At 44.6% G+C, this 19,556-nt stretch overlaps 2 protein-coding genes across 3 annotated transcripts in view; both read right to left on the bottom strand.

Moving 5' to 3' along the window:
- CKAP5 (cytoskeleton associated protein 5) overlaps positions 1–5,235 on the bottom strand; it is a 114,900-nt gene extending 109,665 nt beyond the window's left edge. For both annotated transcript variants that reach the window (XM_082628608.1, XM_082628610.1), the window contains exon 1: positions 5,155–5,235. The gene's annotated coding sequence lies outside the window, so the exon portion shown is untranslated. The remainder of the gene's footprint in view (positions 1–5,154) is intronic.
- Positions 5,236–12,875: 7,640 nt separating this feature from the next.
- LRP4 (LDL receptor related protein 4) overlaps positions 12,876–19,556 on the bottom strand; it is a 52,196-nt gene continuing 45,515 nt past the window's right edge. Inside the window, exons 37-38 of the mRNA XM_082628611.1 lie at positions 17,810–17,951; positions 12,876–15,350 (exon numbers count right to left, since the gene is read on the bottom strand). Coding sequence (XP_082484737.1) covers positions 15,018–15,350; positions 17,810–17,951 — 475 coding nt within the window. The 3' untranslated portion in view covers positions 12,876–15,017. The remainder of the gene's footprint in view (positions 15,351–17,809; positions 17,952–19,556) is intronic.

Below are 19,556 nucleotides of genomic sequence, written 5' to 3'. Positions count from 1 at the left end.
AAAAACTAGAAGTGACCTAGATATCCTTCAATTAGGTGAATGGATAAACAAACTGTGGTACATCCATACAATGAAATCTTATTCAGCAATAAAAAAGAAATGAGCTATCAAGCCAAGAAAAGACATGGAAGAACCTTACATAGATACTCCTAAGTGAAAGAAGCCAGTCTGAAAAGGGTACATAGTGTATGATCCAATTACATTACACTCTGGAAGAGGAAAAAACTATGGAGACAGTAAAAACATCAGTGGTTGCAAGGGGGTGGGCAAGGGAGAAAAGGATGAATAGGTGAATTACAGGAGATTTTTAGGGCAGTGAAACTATTCTTTACGATACTGTAATGGTGGATAAATAACATTATGAATGTCAAAACCTACAGAAATTTACAATATAAAGAGTAAACTTTAATGCATGCTAATTTAAAAAAAGTCATTTAGGAGACTGGGGAATCCCATAAAAGAATGCAGACTTGTGACAAGAGAATCTAACTATATTACAAATGTGTGAAACCACCTCACTGAAGTGGCTGGGGAAAAAGAACTGACCTAGGTAACTTTGGAAATGAATGGAGTCTTAAAACTAAAGGCAAAAGGAACTGCGTATAAGCATTGTACTTCTAGTTAATAAAGTTTCCTATGGGAGTGTGAATTAACGATTCAGATATTGCTATACATGTATACTGGAGCTGAACAATTAAGTAAATGGATGATGAAAGCCAAGTTTCTCACTGTTGAAGTGGAAATTCAAATCAACAAGGGGGAGGAGGCTAGAATGATCTCTATGGTAATGGATTAGACTTGGAGATATCAGTAAGAACTCATATTTAACTTAACATAGATACAGATGGTGACATACAGAAATATCTATAGATATGTCTATATACACCAGTTAGCATATACATCTATATTTCTTTGTTCTGTTTGCTGAGAGGGCCCAAAAAAAGACACCCCAGTAGCAATGAGGACACTTACTGCCCAGATCTTGGTTTCTATTACCATTCTCCAGTAAAAGGTGCCAGGGTTTCTTGGAGAAATGCCTAATTCTAGCACTGTGACACGAAATATACAAGATGAGCCTAGAGCACCTTATAGTGCCAGAAATTAGGGAAGTGCTCAAATATAATTAAATAAAAACAGCATGCACGCACACACACACACAAACACACACAAACACATGCACACAGATGTGGGAATGTTAAAGGGGCACAGGAGTCAACAGAAAGAACTCTCAATGGATAAAGCTGGAACAATTTCAGCAACAAAATAAAGTAGTATTGGAATATAACTCAAAGTATAAAATATCCTTCAGTTCATACTGATATAAATGTTTGACTAATTAAATTAATAAATGGGGAGAGAAACAAATGTCCCATGCAGAAGAAATTCAAATAAATTATGTAGATATTCCACCCCAAGGACAGGAAGCACAACTCCTCTCTCCGTAAGTGAGCTGTACATAATTACTTCCTTCCAAAGAGCACAGTATGAAAAGAGTAAAGAAACCTGACAAACACTACTTCAGCTATATGATCAAATCAATATCAACAGTCACAAATCATGCTGATGTGATGATGTGATGAATATGGCATTCTCTCTGTGATCTTCCACCCAAAAACTCATAACCCCAGTCTAATCATGAGAAAAACATCAGATAAATTCCAATACAGGAACATTCCAGTATACCTGACCAGTACCCCTAAAAACTTCTACAGATTTGAAAGTTTTTAAAAATAGGGGGAAAAAAAGTGGGAGGGGGAAGCCAGATCTGCCTTCTCTGCCAGTCAACACAAACAAAAAGCTATCATTTTCCCATGATTCTTAGTTGAAGACTTTCCAAATTAATCTGCTAAGATATTGCTCACATCCAAAGACACTGTAACACAGCCAACTGGTTAGTTATATATCGTCTTTGTCACTTCATTACATGGAGAAAACTATGTCAGTTTTGGCCAACTTTGTTCAGCAAATATTTTCTGACCACCTTATTTGACCCAACAAGCACTGCTTGAGTCATTGAGGTAACCTCACAGATGAAAAAAAAAACCCCAAAAACCTATGCTCCCCTGCTCTGCTTTCATTTCTGTGAGGAAATCAGACAATATACAAGCAAACAATAAATGGCCTATCACATAGCAATAAACGCTATGAAGTTTAAAAAAAAAAAAAAAAGAAAGTGAGGTAAACATGACCAAGAAGGCTACTCTAATTGGAGCTTAGAAAATGCCTCTTTAAGCAGATGACATTTGAGTTGCGAACTGAGTGAAGCCTATATACAAAGACAGGCTTGAGGTAGGGGTAGAGCAGGTGGGAAGTCCCAGGCAGAGAGAACAACAAACACAAAGGCCAAAAAGGAATTAAGTTTAGGACTTCCCTGGTGGTGCAGTGGTTGGGAGTCCGCCTGCCAATGCACGGTACAAAGCTTCGAGCCCTAGTCCGGGAAGATCCCACATGCCACGGAGGAACTAAGCCTGGGCACCACAACTACTGAGCCTGCAAGCCACAACTACTGAGCCCACGTGCCACAACTACTGAAGCCTGCGCGGCTGGAGCCGGTGCTCCACAACGAGAGAAGCCACCGCCATGAGAAGCCCGCACACCGCAGCGAAGAGTAGCCCCCCATTCACCGCAACTAGAGAAAGCCCACGCGCAGCAACGAAGACCTAACACAGCCAAAAATAAATAAAATTAATTAATTAAAAAAAAAAGAATAAGTTTAATGTGTTTGAGATAAACAAGTAGGCAAGGCAACTGCCCGGACAGAAAAAAGCTAAGTAACATATTCTGAACTCTACAGGTAATATGCATTTAAAATTAATTAAAATTAAAAAAAAAAATCTCAAACCTCTCCAACATTGATCACCAGGAATCCATCAATCATAATGAGATCCAGATCTCAATTTTATGCCCCCACCTAGTCCCCCTCCCACTGACACAGCTGTCCATCTCCCATATGGTAAATACTGTATTTTGAACTGCTCCACCTTCCCTCTAAAACCCACTGTGCCTATGGTTCATATTTCATCATGTCTGTGACAGAAGTTTAAAAAAGGAGGGGGTGGGGGGAGATTCTACCCAGAAAATGATCCTGAATTCTCCCTAACAGATCTCATTACTTCACATAGAACAACCAGAGGTTACGAGCAAATGCCCTGAAGACACACTAACTTGGGTTCATACTGAGGTTCTATCAGTTGTATGATTTCGAGCAAGCTGCGTAACCTTTCTAAGACTCAGTTTCCTCACCTGTAAAAAGTTTGAGAATAAAAAAAGATAAAACGTGGCACCTAGTGAATATTCAATAAATGTTAACTACTGCTGATAAAAGTATTTGAGCATTTATTTTGTTCAAGGACTAGAGCTAGCCAGAGGGATTACAGAAACTACAATTTGCTACAGCAAATTGTTTGAGAGATAAAACTGTCAAACTCCCTTAGGTCAGGGGCTTTGTCTTTTTCTGGTTCACTAGCGTATTCCCAGAATCTAGAACAATGTTTAACACACGGTAGGCATCAATCTCAATATTTGTTGAATGAATGAAAGAGGCTCCATTAAGTCAAAGGAGCATAAGAGTATGGCTTTGCTCCAATGTGAAGAAAAGTTTTCCTTCCTCATCAAGATTTTTAACAATAACCTAAGACATTGTTAAATGTTTATTATTTTTAATTGCGTCCCCAAAACCTAGGACAGTGTTCATAATACTAAGGTACTCAAATTTATTGCAGTTAAAACTCTGCTGCTAAAATTAAGCTGTTAACATTTTTAAAGTAATACGTTATAAAGTATATTGTTAAGGAATATCTTTGCTTGCCGTTGCCTGAGTGAACAAACTTTAAAAACTTGTGTAAAATTTTTTTCTCATGAGTTCACCAACTACGTTTAATTTATGCTGGCAAAATATATTGATTTCACCTTTCTCTATATCATTTTATAAAAACAACATTACACTTTATCCAGTCACTTAAGAAAAGTTCAAATCTTTGATTCAAATCAATGATTTCTTAAAAGTTTCAAAAGATTGTTAGCTTAATTTATCAGCTCTTTAGGTCAAAGAAGGACTTTTCAGGGTGATAAAAATGGAGATAGGAGGAGTTCACCTCTCTCAAAATGAGTTTTCAATTACTATAATTATGCATAAAATAAGACAGGGAGCATTTCTGGGCCACGATTTGAAGCCTTGATTCCCCTAAGAATTAAATTGGAGCCATGCATAAATTTGGGGCAAGTTCTGCAAAAACCTCTTCATCCTCTATTGATGCTGAATGAAAAACTCATTGTTAAGATTCATCAACACGAATATATTTTCTAACACACAGCAGCCACTCTGGCAACACGACTTTCACCGTTTTCTATCCCAGAAACAAAACGGATGCATTTAAATCCAGCCCGACAATTACCACCATTGCAGGGTAGCTATCTCAACCGCCAGAGTGGTAAGAGCTAAAAAGCAAGAATCTAGTTTACCAAGCCCTCACCTTAAAGTAGCAAGGCCTGCTTAACCTACACTGCTGGCTATTGTATTAGTCCCCCAAACCTTCAGAGCTGGAAAGATACCTTAACTCTACTGACACCTTCTGAGAGAGAAAGCCAGGCGGAAGGGCGGAGCGGTATGATCCGAATCGTTTAAATCGCAGCAAGCCGGTGGGGAGCCAGGTGCGCGGGCAGGGACCCAGGTGCGCGGGCAGGCCCCGGTACCACTGTCCTTGTCACGCTCTGAGGCGACCAGGCCCTTCACGACCACCACAGCCCTCGGAAGCTCTTACTCATTCATTCATTTGACAATTAACGCGAGGGGCGCCGTAGCCGGGCCGGCTCGCAGGCCCCCGCCCCAGTACCCAAACACCCTGAGCCGCCAGGCACGGCCCTGCGCCGCACGCGTCCCCAGGACGCTACCGCCCGAACCACGCCGCGGCACGCTCTGGTCACCCAGATCCCAGCCCCGGCCTCCGCCTCACACAAGCGCCCACGCCCCTCGCCCTCCCAGCCGCTAGTCCCCCGGCCTCCGCCCCACTTCGCCGCCTCAGACCCGCCGGGTTCGTGGGGCGAGGGAGGCGCGCGCCCGCGGAGGCCCCCCGCCCGGGGGTCAGGGCCGCTACGCGCGCGCGACTCGTGAACTCGAGGGCCTAGGCGGGTGGGCCAGGCCCACAGTCCACTCACCTCCACTGGGTCAGAACCGAGGGGCTGCTCTAAGCCGTTTGAAACCGCTTGGGCCGCCGCACACCCCGCAGTGTCCTCGTTGTTTATTGGTCCTCGGCGGACCGCCCATCGCCCTTCTTATTGGTCCATTTGAAAGAACTATGGGAACGCGCCGCCCTCAGCCTTAAAGGGGCCACGCGCAGCCGTGTTTCCCTTGGAACCCGGCGCTGCTTGGTGCGGTGGGGAGAGGGTCGCCGGAGCGAAAGATGCAGACGACCCCGGAAAGAAGCGCGAAAGGTCTGTGGAGAGTTGTGCATCTCCGGCCGTCAGCAGGTTTGCTTTATTTAATTACAGATATTTAAACTACTGTCAACACTTGGCAATTTTTTATGAGTCATTTCATTCACCAAATACTGATTGCGCAGCTAAATGCGTGAGGAAAACCAGAGAGGCTGCTGGATTATAGTGGAAGGAGGGTGAATGGAGCCGGGACGCTGGATTCTGGACTTAGACCTGCTCTGAGTACAGCACTTTTCTTAGTAAATAATCTGGAGCTTAGTTTCCTCATCTGTAAGACAGGATAATGATGTTTCCTTTATAAACTTAGTGTGAGAATCTAATATAACTAATTGAATGTCTAGGAATGGGCTTTGAACAGTAATGCATTCTTCAAAGGCTTGATAATCTTGTTGTTTATAAAAATGAGGGGCTTGGTTAATTTGGTCCGAAAATTCTTGTTTAGCTCTACATCCAATGTTTCTCTGAAAGATTGGTCCTAACTTCCAAGGAATCAGCAAACTACAGTGGTCAGGAGAATAAAACATATAGACTAGTCACTAAAATTCAAAGCAATATGAGAACAATATAAAAGAAAAGCTGTAGATGTTTAACTGAAGGGAGAAATTAGATGGGAGAGGATCTGGGAAGGGGATGTTTTTTTGTTTTTTTGTTTTTTTGTTTTTTTTTAGGGGGATGGATTTTTAATCTGGGATTTAAAGCATATGTAGCCAAGAGAGTAAGAAATGGAGAGGGGATGGGTGAAAGTAATAAAACAATTTTTTTTAATCCATCAAACTGGCAAAGATGAAACAGTTTAACAACTTTTGGTTAGCCAAGAGTTAGAGAAATACACACTCAAACTCACTTCTTGGTAAAAGTATAATTGGTACAAACTTTTAGGAGGCCAATTTAGCAGTTATTAAAATGTAAAATGTACATAATCTCTGGCTAAGTAATGCTACTGATGGGAATTTGTCATACAGACCTATGCATGTATGGAAAGAAAAATGTACAAAGACATTCACTGCAGCACTGATTTAGAAAACAAACAAACAACAACAAACCCTGAAATTTATATGTTCATCTATAGGGAACTTATTCTATAAATTATGGTATAATCCGTTCAATAGAACACTGTGCAACTGTTAAAAAGAATGTGGTTAATGTATATGTGCTGGTTAGAAAAATGCACCAACTTTAACTGAAAAAAAGGCAAGTTGCAGAAAAGCATACATATATGGAATGATTTTATTATATATGGTTATAAATGTATGTATATTTGTGTGCATGCCTGAAAATGGTTAGAACATTACTGGAATTTCAAAAAACTTAATAGGGATGGGACTTGCCAGGGAGGGAAATGAATTTTTTACCACTGACATGTTAAAAAAAATTTTTTTTAATAGAAGGAGCAGGGAGAATGTCTAGTAGTTGGAAAAGTACAGGCAAAGGCAGAGAGACAAGAAAGTACATAGTATGTTGGGAGTTGAACATGTGGGTTGATTTTAGAACAGGGTTCATGTTAGGAAGTAGTGGGACACAGATTAACAGAAAGTTAGGAACAGTTTTTGGAGGGTCTTGAATACTAGGGTAAGGAATTTGTACTTTCTTAAAGTAGGCAGTGGGGAACTATTGAAGGTTTCTGAGCAAGGGAGTGGCAAAATCAGGATTGCACTTTAGGAAAACGAATTAGCTTGATTGTCTAATCCTAAAATGGGTTAGGGCTTCCCTGGTGGCGCAGTGGTTGAGAGTCTGCCTGCCGATGCAGGGGACACGGGTTCGTGCCCCGGTCTGGGAAGATCCCACATGCCGTGGAGCGGCTGGGCCTGTGAGCCATGGCTGCTGAGCCTGCACATCCGGAGCCTGTGCTCCGCAGCGGGAGAGGCCACAACAGTGAGAGGCCCGCGTACCGCAAAAATAAATAAATAAATAAATAAATAAATAAATAAATAAAATGGGTTAGAGTTGAGAGCCCAGTTAGGAGTCTGATATGAGTGGTGGAAGTGATGAGAACAGATTCAAGAAAGAGGGAAGGATTTGGCAACAGACTAGCTTAGGTATAAAGGTGAGTGTGGGGCCCATTTAGGGAGATAAGTCAGAGTGTGCCAGGATTTGATCCTAGGGACTGGGAGGCATTGATTGCCCAAATGGAAGTAGAAAGTCAGGAGAATCCAGTCTCAAAGGGAAGACAAGGTATTTACTTTCAGACCTGTTTACTTTTTTTTTTTTTTTTTGCGGTACACAGGCCTCTCACTGTTGTGGCCTCTCCCCTTGCGGAGCACAGGCTCGGGATACGCAGGCTCAGCGGCCATGGCTCACGGGCCCAGCCGCTCTGAGGCATGTGGGATCTTCCCGGACCGGGGCACGAACCCGTGTCCCCTGCATCGGCAGGGGGACTCTCAACCACTGCGCCACCAGGGAAGCCCCAGACCTGTTTACTTTTACATACCAATGAGACATGCAAATGGAACCATGTAAGTAGGCCCAGGAAATACAGAGTGAGAGCTGTGAGAAGAGATTAGGACTCAAGTGATATAGATTTGGGAATCACCTTCATAAAGTGAAAAGATGAAATTGTGGATGAGACCACAGAGTGGGAGAGTGGAGAGAGTGAAAAGATAGGAGATGAGGACAGATCCACAGGTAGAGTTAGGAGAGAGGAGCTAATCGAAGCAAAAAGCTCACGATAACCTTTTTTTTAAATTTATTTATTTATTTATTTATTTTTGGCTGCGTTGAGTCTTCGTTGCTGTGCGTGGGCTTTCTTTAGTTGTGGTGAGTGGGGGCTACTCTTCATTGCGGTGCGCGGGCTTCTCATTGCGGTGGCTTCTCTTGTTGCAGAGCACAGGCTCTAGGCGTGCGGGCTTCAGTATCTGAGGCACACGGGCTCAGTAGTCGTGGCGCGCAGGCTCAGTAGTCGTGGTGCACGGGCTTAGTTGCTCTGCGGCATGTGGGATCTTCCCGGACCAGGGCTTGAACCTGTGTCCCCTGTATTGGCAGATGGATTCTTAACTACTGCACCACCAGAGAAGTCCACAATAACTTTTGAGAAACAGGCTAGAAATATATAGAAATAGTCTTCTTCAGTCATTGATCATTGGCATGTTTACTTTATTTAAATATTACCAGAGGGCTTCCCTGGTGGCGCAGTGGTTGGGAGTCCGCCTGCTGATGCAGGGGACACGGGTTCATGTCCCGGTCCGGGAGGGCCCCGCGTGCCATGGGGCGGCTGAGCCTGTGAGCCGTGGCCGCTGGGCCTGCATGTCCGGAGCCTGTGCTCCACGGCGGGAGGGGCTGCGGCAGTGAGAGGCCCGCGTACTGCAAAAATAAAAATAAAAATAAAAATTAACTATTACCAGAAATAAACTGAAGATTACATTTAAGTAGAGAGTGATGGTAACCTGGAATCTGATCATTAAATAACGTGCAGAGGGGGCTTGCCTGGTGGCGCAGTGGTTGAGAGTCCGCCTGCCGATGCAGGGGACACGGGTTCGTGCCCCAGTCCGGGAAAATCCCACATGCCGCGGAGCGGCTGGGTCCGTGAGCCATGGCCGCTGAGCCTGCGCGTCCGGAGCCTGTGCTCCGCAACGGGAGAGGCCACTACAGTGAGAGGCCCGCGTACCGCAAGGAAAAAAATAAATAAATAACGTGCAGAGTCTAGATCCTGGAGAGTTTTAGAACAAGATGGCAAAATCCCTTTTTGTCTTATATGGTTTAAGTGCAGCCCCACTAGAAGGTGGGCATTAGATGTCTGATTCCATTAATGTATTCATTCATTCAACAAATATTTATTGAGCATCTAGTATGTGCAGGGACTGTTCTAGGCATTTGGGATTATCAGTGAACAAAAATAGACCTCCTCCTCTCAAAAAATCCCTCTTCTCGTGGTGCTCACATTATAGTGAGGAAACAAAACAAAAAAAAATCATATGGTATATTATTAGACAATATGTGCAATGGGAAAATAGAAAAGAATAAAACAAGGTAAAAGGGATCGGGAAGTGGAGTTGGAAGGACTGTAATTTTATAAAGGGTGGTCAGAGTTTCATTGAGATCACATTTGAGCAAAAACTTGAGTAAGGCAAAGCAGTTCACCGTGAGTATATCTAGAAGAAGAAAGTGCCAGCCATAGGGAACAGCTATGCAAAGACCCTAAGTTGGGAGCATATCTGGCAGGTTTGAGAAACAGGGTGGCCAGTATAGCTGGAGCAGAGTAGTTAAGAGCAGGAAGGTAGTAGGAGCTGAGGTCTGATAATGGAGAGAAGGGAATGGCAGATTCTGTAGAGCCTTGTAGAAACCTAATACAGTACCTTGCCCATAGTAGATGCTCAATAAATGTTTGGCCAGTCTAGGATTATCATCAAATGGCATTTATCTATGTACTTATTAGAGTTATGTGTACCTACTTTATTCCTGGGGTCTCTCAATAGTTCCACATATGGAGGTTAATAATAGGACAGTGAAACCCTTGTGGGCATTAGATATCTAAGTGAACAAATGGAAACAAATGCCAAACGTTGTGGTTGCTGAGTAACTGTGCTGAGCCTTTCTGAGAAGTCTACTGGTGTTGGGACAGTGCTCATCCCATCATAGTCACAAGCTACATTTTGGTGGAAGCATCCCTAGCATGGGACATGGATCCATACTTCCAGCCTAAAAGGAGCAGCTTCAATGATTAACTTCAACTTTCAGTCCAGGTACCCCCTGCATTATTCCCTGGAGACAGCAGTGGTGACATTAACACAGACGTCAAGTATCTATGGGTTTAGTGCCTTGACTGGCCTCCAAGACTGCAAAGCCTATCCCATCTTGCTTGCACTTGGTTGCATTTAATAGGTGCCGGTTGAATGAAGGAAGGGACAGCTTTTTTTTGTCTTTACTCATAGCCCCTTTTCCCCATAGGCCCCAAAATGTAGGCTGCCCGAGAACTTCGACACCACAGAAGGATCAGCTCCACCAAAAAGGAAGTAGGGAGGAGGGAAAGATAGGGACCTCCTTAGCAAGCTGTCAACAGGCTTTTAGGGGCTGGAGGAGAAACCACTGAGAAGGGCAGGATAAGTGAGAGTTCTTGGCTTTGTGTCTTGTAAAATGAAATAAGCAGATTGTATAGCCTGGGGCTAACCTCAGCCTTGGATTTAAACTCAGACCCTTAATTAGGCTGTCTGGATCTGTTTTAACGGCACCTCGTGAAGGAATCCAAAGTTGTGAGGTGGAGCCTTGACTGGGAATAAAACTCTGTTCCCTGTGCTGAGCTCTGCTTAGCCTCTGTCAGCTGGTTAATGGAAGAATGATCTGGAGAGAAAATAATGGGCGAGTGAGGGAATGTTTCAAAACAAAGGCTTCCTGAAACATCCCCCAAACACACATCCTATTAACCGGATCAGTTGAGTCATCTTCAAATACGAAGAAAAGACATAGACTGTTTCTTAGCCACAAAAAAGGCTCAACCACATTTCTTTTATCATGTCCATTAGTAGAAATGACTAAAGATGCCCTTGAGTGTCAGTGCATTACACTTAGAACATCATGCACCCTCAGCTCTTGTAGATGCTTTTTCCAGCTTCCAATGCAGCACTGACTTTGTTTTCTTCAGGCCTAGGTTTGGTGAAAGCTTCAGTTCATGCCATGGAGACCTCTTTACGGGCTACAGAGATCTTTTCATTTTAGGTTGCACAGTTTGTTCAAATAATATAGAAAGAAAGGCAGTGACTATATTTTGAACATAATTAGTTTGCAAAAATATGTTCAGTTGGTTAGAATTTGACTCAAAATCTCCCTACTTATCATTTTTAGGTTTTATATCCAGAAAACCAGACAGGGAATTCTCAACTCTTGTTTCATCCCCAAGATTTCCTGGAAGGAACATAAATAGAAGTCTCAGGCCAGAAATGACCTTAGCAATCATCTGGTTCAGCCTTTCCATTGTACTGATTAGGAAACTAAGAGCCAGCATAACCTGAAAACAGGGTGCTAGTCCTTGATGCTGTTACAAAATTCTCATTTGCCAGTGGTCAAATTCTCATCAAGACCTGGGCCATCAGGTCCTCTCCCATCCCCTTCTGAAGTAGCAGGATGGTCACAGTGTAGCAAAATGCACTCAACAAATTTTGTTCTTCCAGAAACACTTGCAGTTTTGCAAGCAAATGGTGTGTGTTCAGTGCATTCATTTTTTCTTCCCATTTGAAAAGTTCTTCCTGAGTTCCCAGCTCTAGTGGTCACTGTTCGTAGCTTGAGGCTATGGAAAAGGGCACTTATTCTGAGGCTCTGGAAAGGCGTACTTCCTACAGGTATACAGGCTTGTGCATTAGGCTAGATTTCATTGCTTCAAATGTCCTCCTTTTCTCTCTGTTGTGAGTTTTTCGTTTTTTTTTTTCCAAAAAAGAATGGTGGATGGTTGTCCTTGAGCTATTCCACTTGTTTTTGTTCTAGCACACCTATCCCTCACCAAAGTTGGAAGAATTATACACTGCAGTTTATACTCAGATCTCTTGTCACTCACATTCAAAAGGATTCCGTCCTTCTTGCTTTCTTTTTCTTTTTCTTCGGGGGGTGGAGTTGTTGGTAGACTCTAAGCTCTGTGATACTCTTTCTTGGTCGTGCTTGGGCAGTGTCCAGCCCCTAGCAGATGGATGAATGAATGAATGAATGAATGGGAGCAATGTTCTATAAATGGTTTATGGCTTAGAAAATCAACTATTGACCCTTGACATCAAATTCTATAACTGGCATTAAGACTTGCATGATTCCCAATCTTCATTGAGAGGTATTATTTGTCCAGATACCTGAAAAGAGATCCCCAATGCCTTGTTCTAGGCTTGAGATGTAATGGATGAGCTATGAGTAGACAGCTTTTTAAAAATAAAAGGAATCTTAGTGTTGACTGACCCATTCTCAGAGTAACTGTGAAACATGACTAAGACCAAACAGAGCTAGAGGCAGATCTAGGACTGGAATTAGCCCTTCTTGTCCCCATCCCAGTACTTTTATTTCAAGACATCAGACAGTCTTGCCAGTGACCATCACTGCAAGGCAAAGTCAAATTCTGTGACACTGAAGTCCTCATAGACCTAGAACAGAAATAGAAGATACATGGTATACATGCCATGACACTTCCTTTTGGTGCCCAAAGGAGACGCCACTAACCATCATGACACTTTTCCCATTGGGTCTGGACACAACCTCAGGCAGCCATGACCAACCAGAGTTGGCACTCAAGATGAAACCTATCAGCTACCCTCCTCTAGAGGAAGTAAGGATTTCAGAAGCCAATGAACTCTGGTCTTAACCTGTCTTCTCAAGATGAGCTGAACCTCCAGTCAGGAACCTCCCACCCTTTATTGCTCTTCAGTGTCCTCACATCCCCAAGGGACTTAGAGGTGATGTTTGCAAGCAGGTCTTCCACAGCATGTTTCTGCCAGACAGAGCAGGTACAGTTATTAGTCATGACTCCAAGCCAGGCAAGGTGATTAAGAAAAGCTAAATTTATATTAAATTATCATAAAGTCCTAAAATACTGAACATAGTGGTTAAATAACTCCAGAAAGTCCAATCCCTCCAGTGAGTAACGTTAAAACCATTACACAGGAGCGTGGGAGAGTCACTTCCATTAGTTTAGGACAGAGAGATCTTGCTTTTTACATAGTAAATCAGTGCTCAAATAGATATTTCTTCAAATATGTCCTTTCTACATTCTGAACAGCCCAAGTGCAATAAGACCCTTCCCCCTTTCCGTTCAAGAAAATGCCACTTTGCTACTTTCTCCCCATGCCCAACCGTGAGTCTGAGGACCCAAAGGGCTCCTTCTTTTACCGCCCCATCAAGTGTGAAATGTCCCCCTTTCCTCCCAGGAGGAGGACCTTTCCTTTCCCACTCTGTGTACTGGAAAAGCCTGCTTGGCCTGGCCTGGCTGTCCTATGAGGGTCTAGACCTGGGGCTGGCTACTGCGAGCAGGGCTAAGAGCCTGGCACCTGTCTCTAGTGGTCTTAGAACTGACCAGAAAAGGTTTGCTCTGATCTTCCCTTTCCACTCACATGTTTGGCAGCTGATTTCTCAATACCAAGAACCCCAGGACGTGTTTCAAATCCAGAAACTTCCCCTTGAAGCACCCCCCCCTCCATTCTCAGTTCCTGTTATTGCTTTTGATCCCTGGATGAAAGAGGTCTGGATCTGCCCTGGGCTGAAAGGGCTTCCTCAGTGGTTCTCTCTACCTTCCTACTCCTTGCCCCCAACTCTGTGTCTTTATTTAGGCCTCTTCGCCATACGTGCCTACAAGGCTAGGTCAGAAAAAACAAATTAGGCACCCTCCCTCCCCCCCAAAAAAGAAGAGCTAGGTAGAAGTTTTAGGACAGTAAAAAACCTCAACTCCCCTGACACTAGTGTGACACACATGCCTTCTGTGTGAATAAGCATGAACCAAATGATGGCACCTCAGCAGGAAAGGGAGTCACTTAGCTGGGAAGAGTCGGAATGGGAACTTCACCACCCACAGCCGCAGGCTCTCTGTCTACTCACTTAGATCCCTGAGCACCTGAGAGAGAACACAGGAGGCTCAGCTTCATGGATACTTCCCTTTAGGCCCTGGGTGCCTCAAGTCTCTAACCCAATCGCTCTTCCTGACCATTTATGAAAACTTCTGGCCCTTCTTTGGAGAGTTGCTTCAGGATCTCTGTGCTCAGAATCTCAGAGAATGAGGAAGGAGAAAGTGGCAGAACGTTATAGTTCAGGCGATGTGCTAAGTTTGGTCTAAGCAGTGCTGCTCAGACACTGCAGAGACCCAGCCCTGAGGGTCCCACACGCATTCAAGCCACCGGCTCACAACCTGGAGGCAGCAGGAGGGAATTCATATTAGCCAGCTGCCATGTGATAGAGACCCCCAGTCATCTGAAGGTAGAAAGGCTCCAGACATTCTAGCAGGAGGAAGAACAGCTTGAGCCATACCCAGACCTCATCAGTATCTGCAGCTGAAGAAACAACAACTGCCAGGGCAAGAATAATATCCATTGCCGGCAGTGGAGAGGACACCCAGGCCCAATCACCCTTAAAAGCTTTTTCATGTTGCCAATGCACTCGAGGCTGGAGGTTTTCCAGATGCCCATGCCAGCTGGGCTGACTCCTCCTTCTCTCAGCCTCTATCCTTCATCTCTCTCTTTACCCATGACTCCCCCCCACCGCAGCCCCTGCCCCTGGTCAGCAAGTTCCCTCAGAGATGAGGTCAGGCCACCTCTGATGGAGCAAGTGCAGTCCTGGATCATCAGCTCTTGGGGGACAGGCACTGAGGGTGCCAGGGGAAGGGGAGGTGGAGCTCTGTACTGACGAGGAATCACTACTGAGCCTGGTTTCAAGGGGGCTCAGGATGGCGTGCATGAGGTGAGGTTTGTGGTAAAATCCAGGTCTAAATTCTCAGGATGCCCCATCATTTCTTGTGCACAGGTAGTTACGAACCCAGGTGGAAACAGCTCCGGTGGAGGGCTTGGGAGCAGTTAGGAGGCGGGAGGCGGCAGCGCAGGACGAGCACACAGGAAAGGGGCCCTGCTGTATAAGCGAGCTCGGGGACTGAAGCCCACCAAGGAGAAGGAACAGGCAGGAAGGGAGGGGAACATGGGCATTTAGACTTGGCTCTCTGAGGAGAGCTTGCGTTCGTGTCTCCAGCCTGTGTCTGGCAGGGAGCCCCGTCTTTCAGGAGTGGCTGCGGTGTGGACGCTGCTGCACTCAGACTGCTCTTCCTGCAACAGCTGCTCCGTCTCCATGTCATCCAGGGAGCCAGAGCTGGCCTGGATGGACACGGTGTCTGTCTTCATGCATACATGATCCCGAAGGAGGCCCCCTCGGGAGCTGCGCAGTTGCTTGAGGTCGTCCCACTCAGCATCGTCCCCAGACAGGAGGCAGATCCCCTCTACAATCTTGACCTTCTCCTTGGTGTAGTTATGGTCAGGTCCACCCTAGGGTGGAGAGTGGAGTGACATGGTCAGTTGGTTGGCTCTCTATAAAGGATCTCATGACGAACTTAGAAAGGAAGTGGATGGGCTAAGAGTGGGCATGAAGAGCGCAAAAATCCCACAAACAAATGGGGAAATTTAATCAGAGCAAATGTATGAGGCTGAGCCTAAAAGGAAAGGAGCAGCTGTGATGATTATTACCATTATCATACAGGGAGGAGGGAGAACCGTGACTTCCGTGAGCCACTCACTGGCCACATCACCTCGGGCAAATTACTGAACATCTCCAAAACTCAGGCTCACCTCTTTAGAGTAACAGTATCCATACCTCATAACCAATGGCTGTGAGGGTTAAATGAGGCAATCCACGCAATGCAATTAGTAGGTGCCTGATGCATACCATGCACTAGATCATGTTAGCTATTATTACATTGCTAATGGGGTTTATTAATAGGACAGCATGCTAATATACATGATCAGAAGCAATTGACAAAAGCAATTAAATGTGCATTTATTCAAGATTTTAAACTACTTTGGTGCTATTCCTTTTTTTTCTTTTGAAGTATAGTTGATTTACAATGTTAGTTTCTGGTGTACAGCAAAGTGATTCAGTTATATATCTATATATATACATATATGGTCAGATGCTTTTCCATTATAGCTTATTATAAGATACTGAATACAGTTTCATGTGCTATTTTATTCTTAATTCTCTTCTTTCTAACTTTCTTAAGAAGAAAGGTTTTAGAAGGTAAGACAGGAGGGCTCTAGAAAACCCTCTTGAGGGTTCTGTCAGTCCACTGGGGTACTGTAACCTATAAGCTTTTGTGGCCATTTCCAAGCAACCTGCGACTGTTCCAAGGACAGCCTTAAGTTCCACTCAGGCTTCTCCCTTTATGGATTCCTCAAGGGGTAGCCGTACTCCTGGTTTCTGGGGGATACCAACCAACATGCCGCCACTGCCAAGAGAAAATGGGCCATGGCTTGGGCTCTGTCCCTGGGATAGTGTTCCTGCCAAGAGCCCTGTAACTGCTGCTCTACTTTAGTAACAGTTCAGTTCCACAGGTATTTATTGAGCCCCTTCCCTTCAATAAGCAGGACAGTTTGATGATTAAACAATATAAAATATGGTCCCTGCCCTCTGGGAGTGACAGCTCCCTCGATCAAGGCACGCACACACATGCCCAGTCACCCAGCACACCCTCCAAGCTGAATTAGTGTCAGATAAGATGCAGACCACTCAGTGTCTTCATCACAGAAAACGTGGGGTAAGTCAGGGAGATGTGGGTGACGTGGCACTAGCAATTTGGGTGATACCACGCCCTCTACAAACACACAGCAACAGGTACCTGAAATCAAGAGGAAATCAGAAGAGAAAGGGTGAAAGACTATCAGAGGGGTGAAAGAGCTGCTGAGGAAAAAGCATACAACAGGAGAAAGAGTCACATGATTTTAATTTCTAACCTAGGGCCCTCATTGGGGTTCTTTTCTGGGGCATCAGACACTCCAGGAACCCAAGAAGCTTCAGGAGTCTTTCTCTCGAAGATATTAACAGAGAAGGGGTCTACCATCCCTAAATCTGCAAGCTATCCCTGCAGGTTCTGTTTTGGCTTGTACTGGATGCTTTGTTTTAATAGGGAAATTCATGGATCCTGAAATCACATGATTATTGTATAAAGTGTATTCATTATGCCCTATAGGTGTGAGGGCTGGCTTTGACTGTGCTAGACAGGCCAAGAGAGTAGACGGGTTAGGTCTCCTAAGGGATAATTTCTAATGAAGGGTTACAGGATTTTAGAAAAAAACAAGGGTCATATCAGACTAGGAAAATCGAAGTCCCAGGCTATATTCCCTAGTCAAAACGGGACTATTTTTCATGCCTAAACATCTAGCAAGTAAATTTTCACTGCAGCAACAAAGGAGTTAAAAGAACAAAAGCATATAAACTTTCAGAATTCTAGAGAAATCCCTCTAGATTATGTGATAAGAGGAAGAATAGCAGAACTCCAGCCATTCCCAACCACAGGTGCCAAAAGCTTGGATCAGAGGTTAGAAAGGGAGAGTCCAGGAGCTCTTGGGTTTTTTGGTGTTTCCTAGGAGTTTGGGGTTATTTTAGAGGGGCACAGCCTCACTGCTGGGGAATGACAGCTCCAGGAGGGAAGGAACCCCTGAGCCTGGGAAAATATCTCCTGGCAGGGAGGTGCACACTCACATGCTTTCAGACCTAAACCTTCTGGGATCTGCTTTCTAATCTCACTCTCACTAGGGCCCCTCAAGCTGGTCCCTCAGAAGTTACAGACCTCTCCAGAAACCTGAATCACATCCCATTCTTCTGTTCACTATAACTTCCAAAATGGTAGATGGACTACCCAGCATCCCTTACTGATCTACTCAGGCAACTGGAGCATAATCTACCCCCGCCCTTCAAAAACAAACTCTTGGATATAAATTTTAATTTTTACCTCTTTCTTATAGCACAGTTGATTGTACATGGCTGGTTTGGGGATTGCTTCAATTTTCACTTCCTGAGTGGAAGTTCGGTAGGAAGGGTTGCTGTAGGTCAGGTTCCCCATTGCAGGATCAGTTAACTTGGATTTTTTGTGTCTTTAGGAGGAAAAGTGATGAGAAATTAGTTCCGATCTGTATGGGGATAGTATCTGGGGAAGCTGTAACCCAAGTTGTGGCAGGCAGCCTCTAAGAGGGCCCAGTGGTCCCTGCCTCCTGGTACTCACACCTTCTGAATTCCTGACCCGTGAGTGTGGGCTGGATTTGGTGACTCGCTTCTAATGAACAGAACATGCAAAAGTGAGGGATACTAGATTAGGTTACAAGGAAACTCCTAACAAGGAAACTGGTTTCTATCTTAGTTTGCCCTAGTTTGCCCTCTCTCCCTCCCTCCCTCCCCTCTCTCTTACTCTTGCTCTGAGGGAAGCAAGCTGCCATGCTGAAAGCTGTCCTATGGAAAGGCCCACAAGGCAACAAACTGCTGAGGGAGGCCTCTAGCCAACAGCCTGCGAGGAACTGAATCCTATGCTTGGAAGGGAATCCTTCCCCAGTCAAGCCTCGAGATAAGACCACAACTCTGGCTGATACCTGGATTGCTGCCTTGTAAGACACCTTGAGGCAGAGGCACCCAGCTAATCTGCATCTAGATTTCTTTTTTTTTTTCTTAAATTTTATTTGTTTATTATTTTTGGCTGCACTGGGTCTTCGTTGCTGTACGTGGGCTTTCTCTAGTTGCGGTGAGCGGGGGCTACTCTTCGTTGCGGTGGCTTCTCTTGTTGTGGAGCACAGGCTCTAGGCATGTGGGCTTCAGTAGTTGTGGCGCGTGGGCTTCAGTAGTTGTGGCTCACAGGCTCTAGAGTGCAGGCTCAGTAGTTGTGGCACACGGGCTTAGTTGCTCCACGGCATGTGGGATCTTCCCAGACCAGGGCTTGAACCTGTGTTCCCTGCGTTGGCAGGCGGATTCTTAACCACTGCGCCACCAGGGAAGTCCCTGCATCTAGATTTCTGACCCAAAGAAACTGTGAGATAATCAGTGGTTGTCATTTTAAGGTGCTAAGTTTCAGGGTAATTTGTTATACAGCAATAGATAACAAATACACTGAGCTTCAGGGTCAAAACAGACCTACGTTTCAATGCCACTTCTGTTAGTCACTGGCTGGGGTATTGGCGGACATACTCTAAACTTTCTGAGCCTTGGATCCTCATCTGTACAGTGAGGAATCATAATACCTGTATTGCAAGGTTGTTGCAGCATTGATACATAGTCATTAAATGGTAGCTGTTACCATCATACCTGTATTGCAAGGTTGTTGCAGCATTGATACATAGTCATTAAATGGTAGCTGTTACCATTATCGTTGTTATTGGTAGTAGAAGCTGCCGCAGCAGCAGCAAAATCCTGACATTTTTGCTGCAAGCTGCATTTAAAGCATTTAGGAGGAAATATATACAGAGGGTCATAAAAGGAAGATTCTAAATCGAACACTACACATTCCAGCTTCCCAGGATGATCCCTACCGAGCAACGATACATCACCCCACATGGTAGTAAAGGGCTGTGTTTGTGTGAAGAGAAAATCATTTCCAGCTTCAATGGCGTGAGGTAGTGTAGAGCGGTGGACAAAGCAAAGATGCTAGGGTCAGTACCAGCTTTGCCTCTCACCGTGTGAACTTGGGTAACACCCTCTGTGTCCTTAGTATCCTA

The sequence above is a fragment of the Mesoplodon mirus genome (assembly GCF_964341445.2).
Source record: "Mesoplodon mirus genome assembly, chromosome: 7".
NCBI classification, from domain to species: domain Eukaryota; kingdom Metazoa; phylum Chordata; class Mammalia; order Artiodactyla; family Ziphiidae; genus Mesoplodon; species Mesoplodon mirus.
This window is presented reverse-complemented; position numbering and strand designations above follow the sequence as displayed.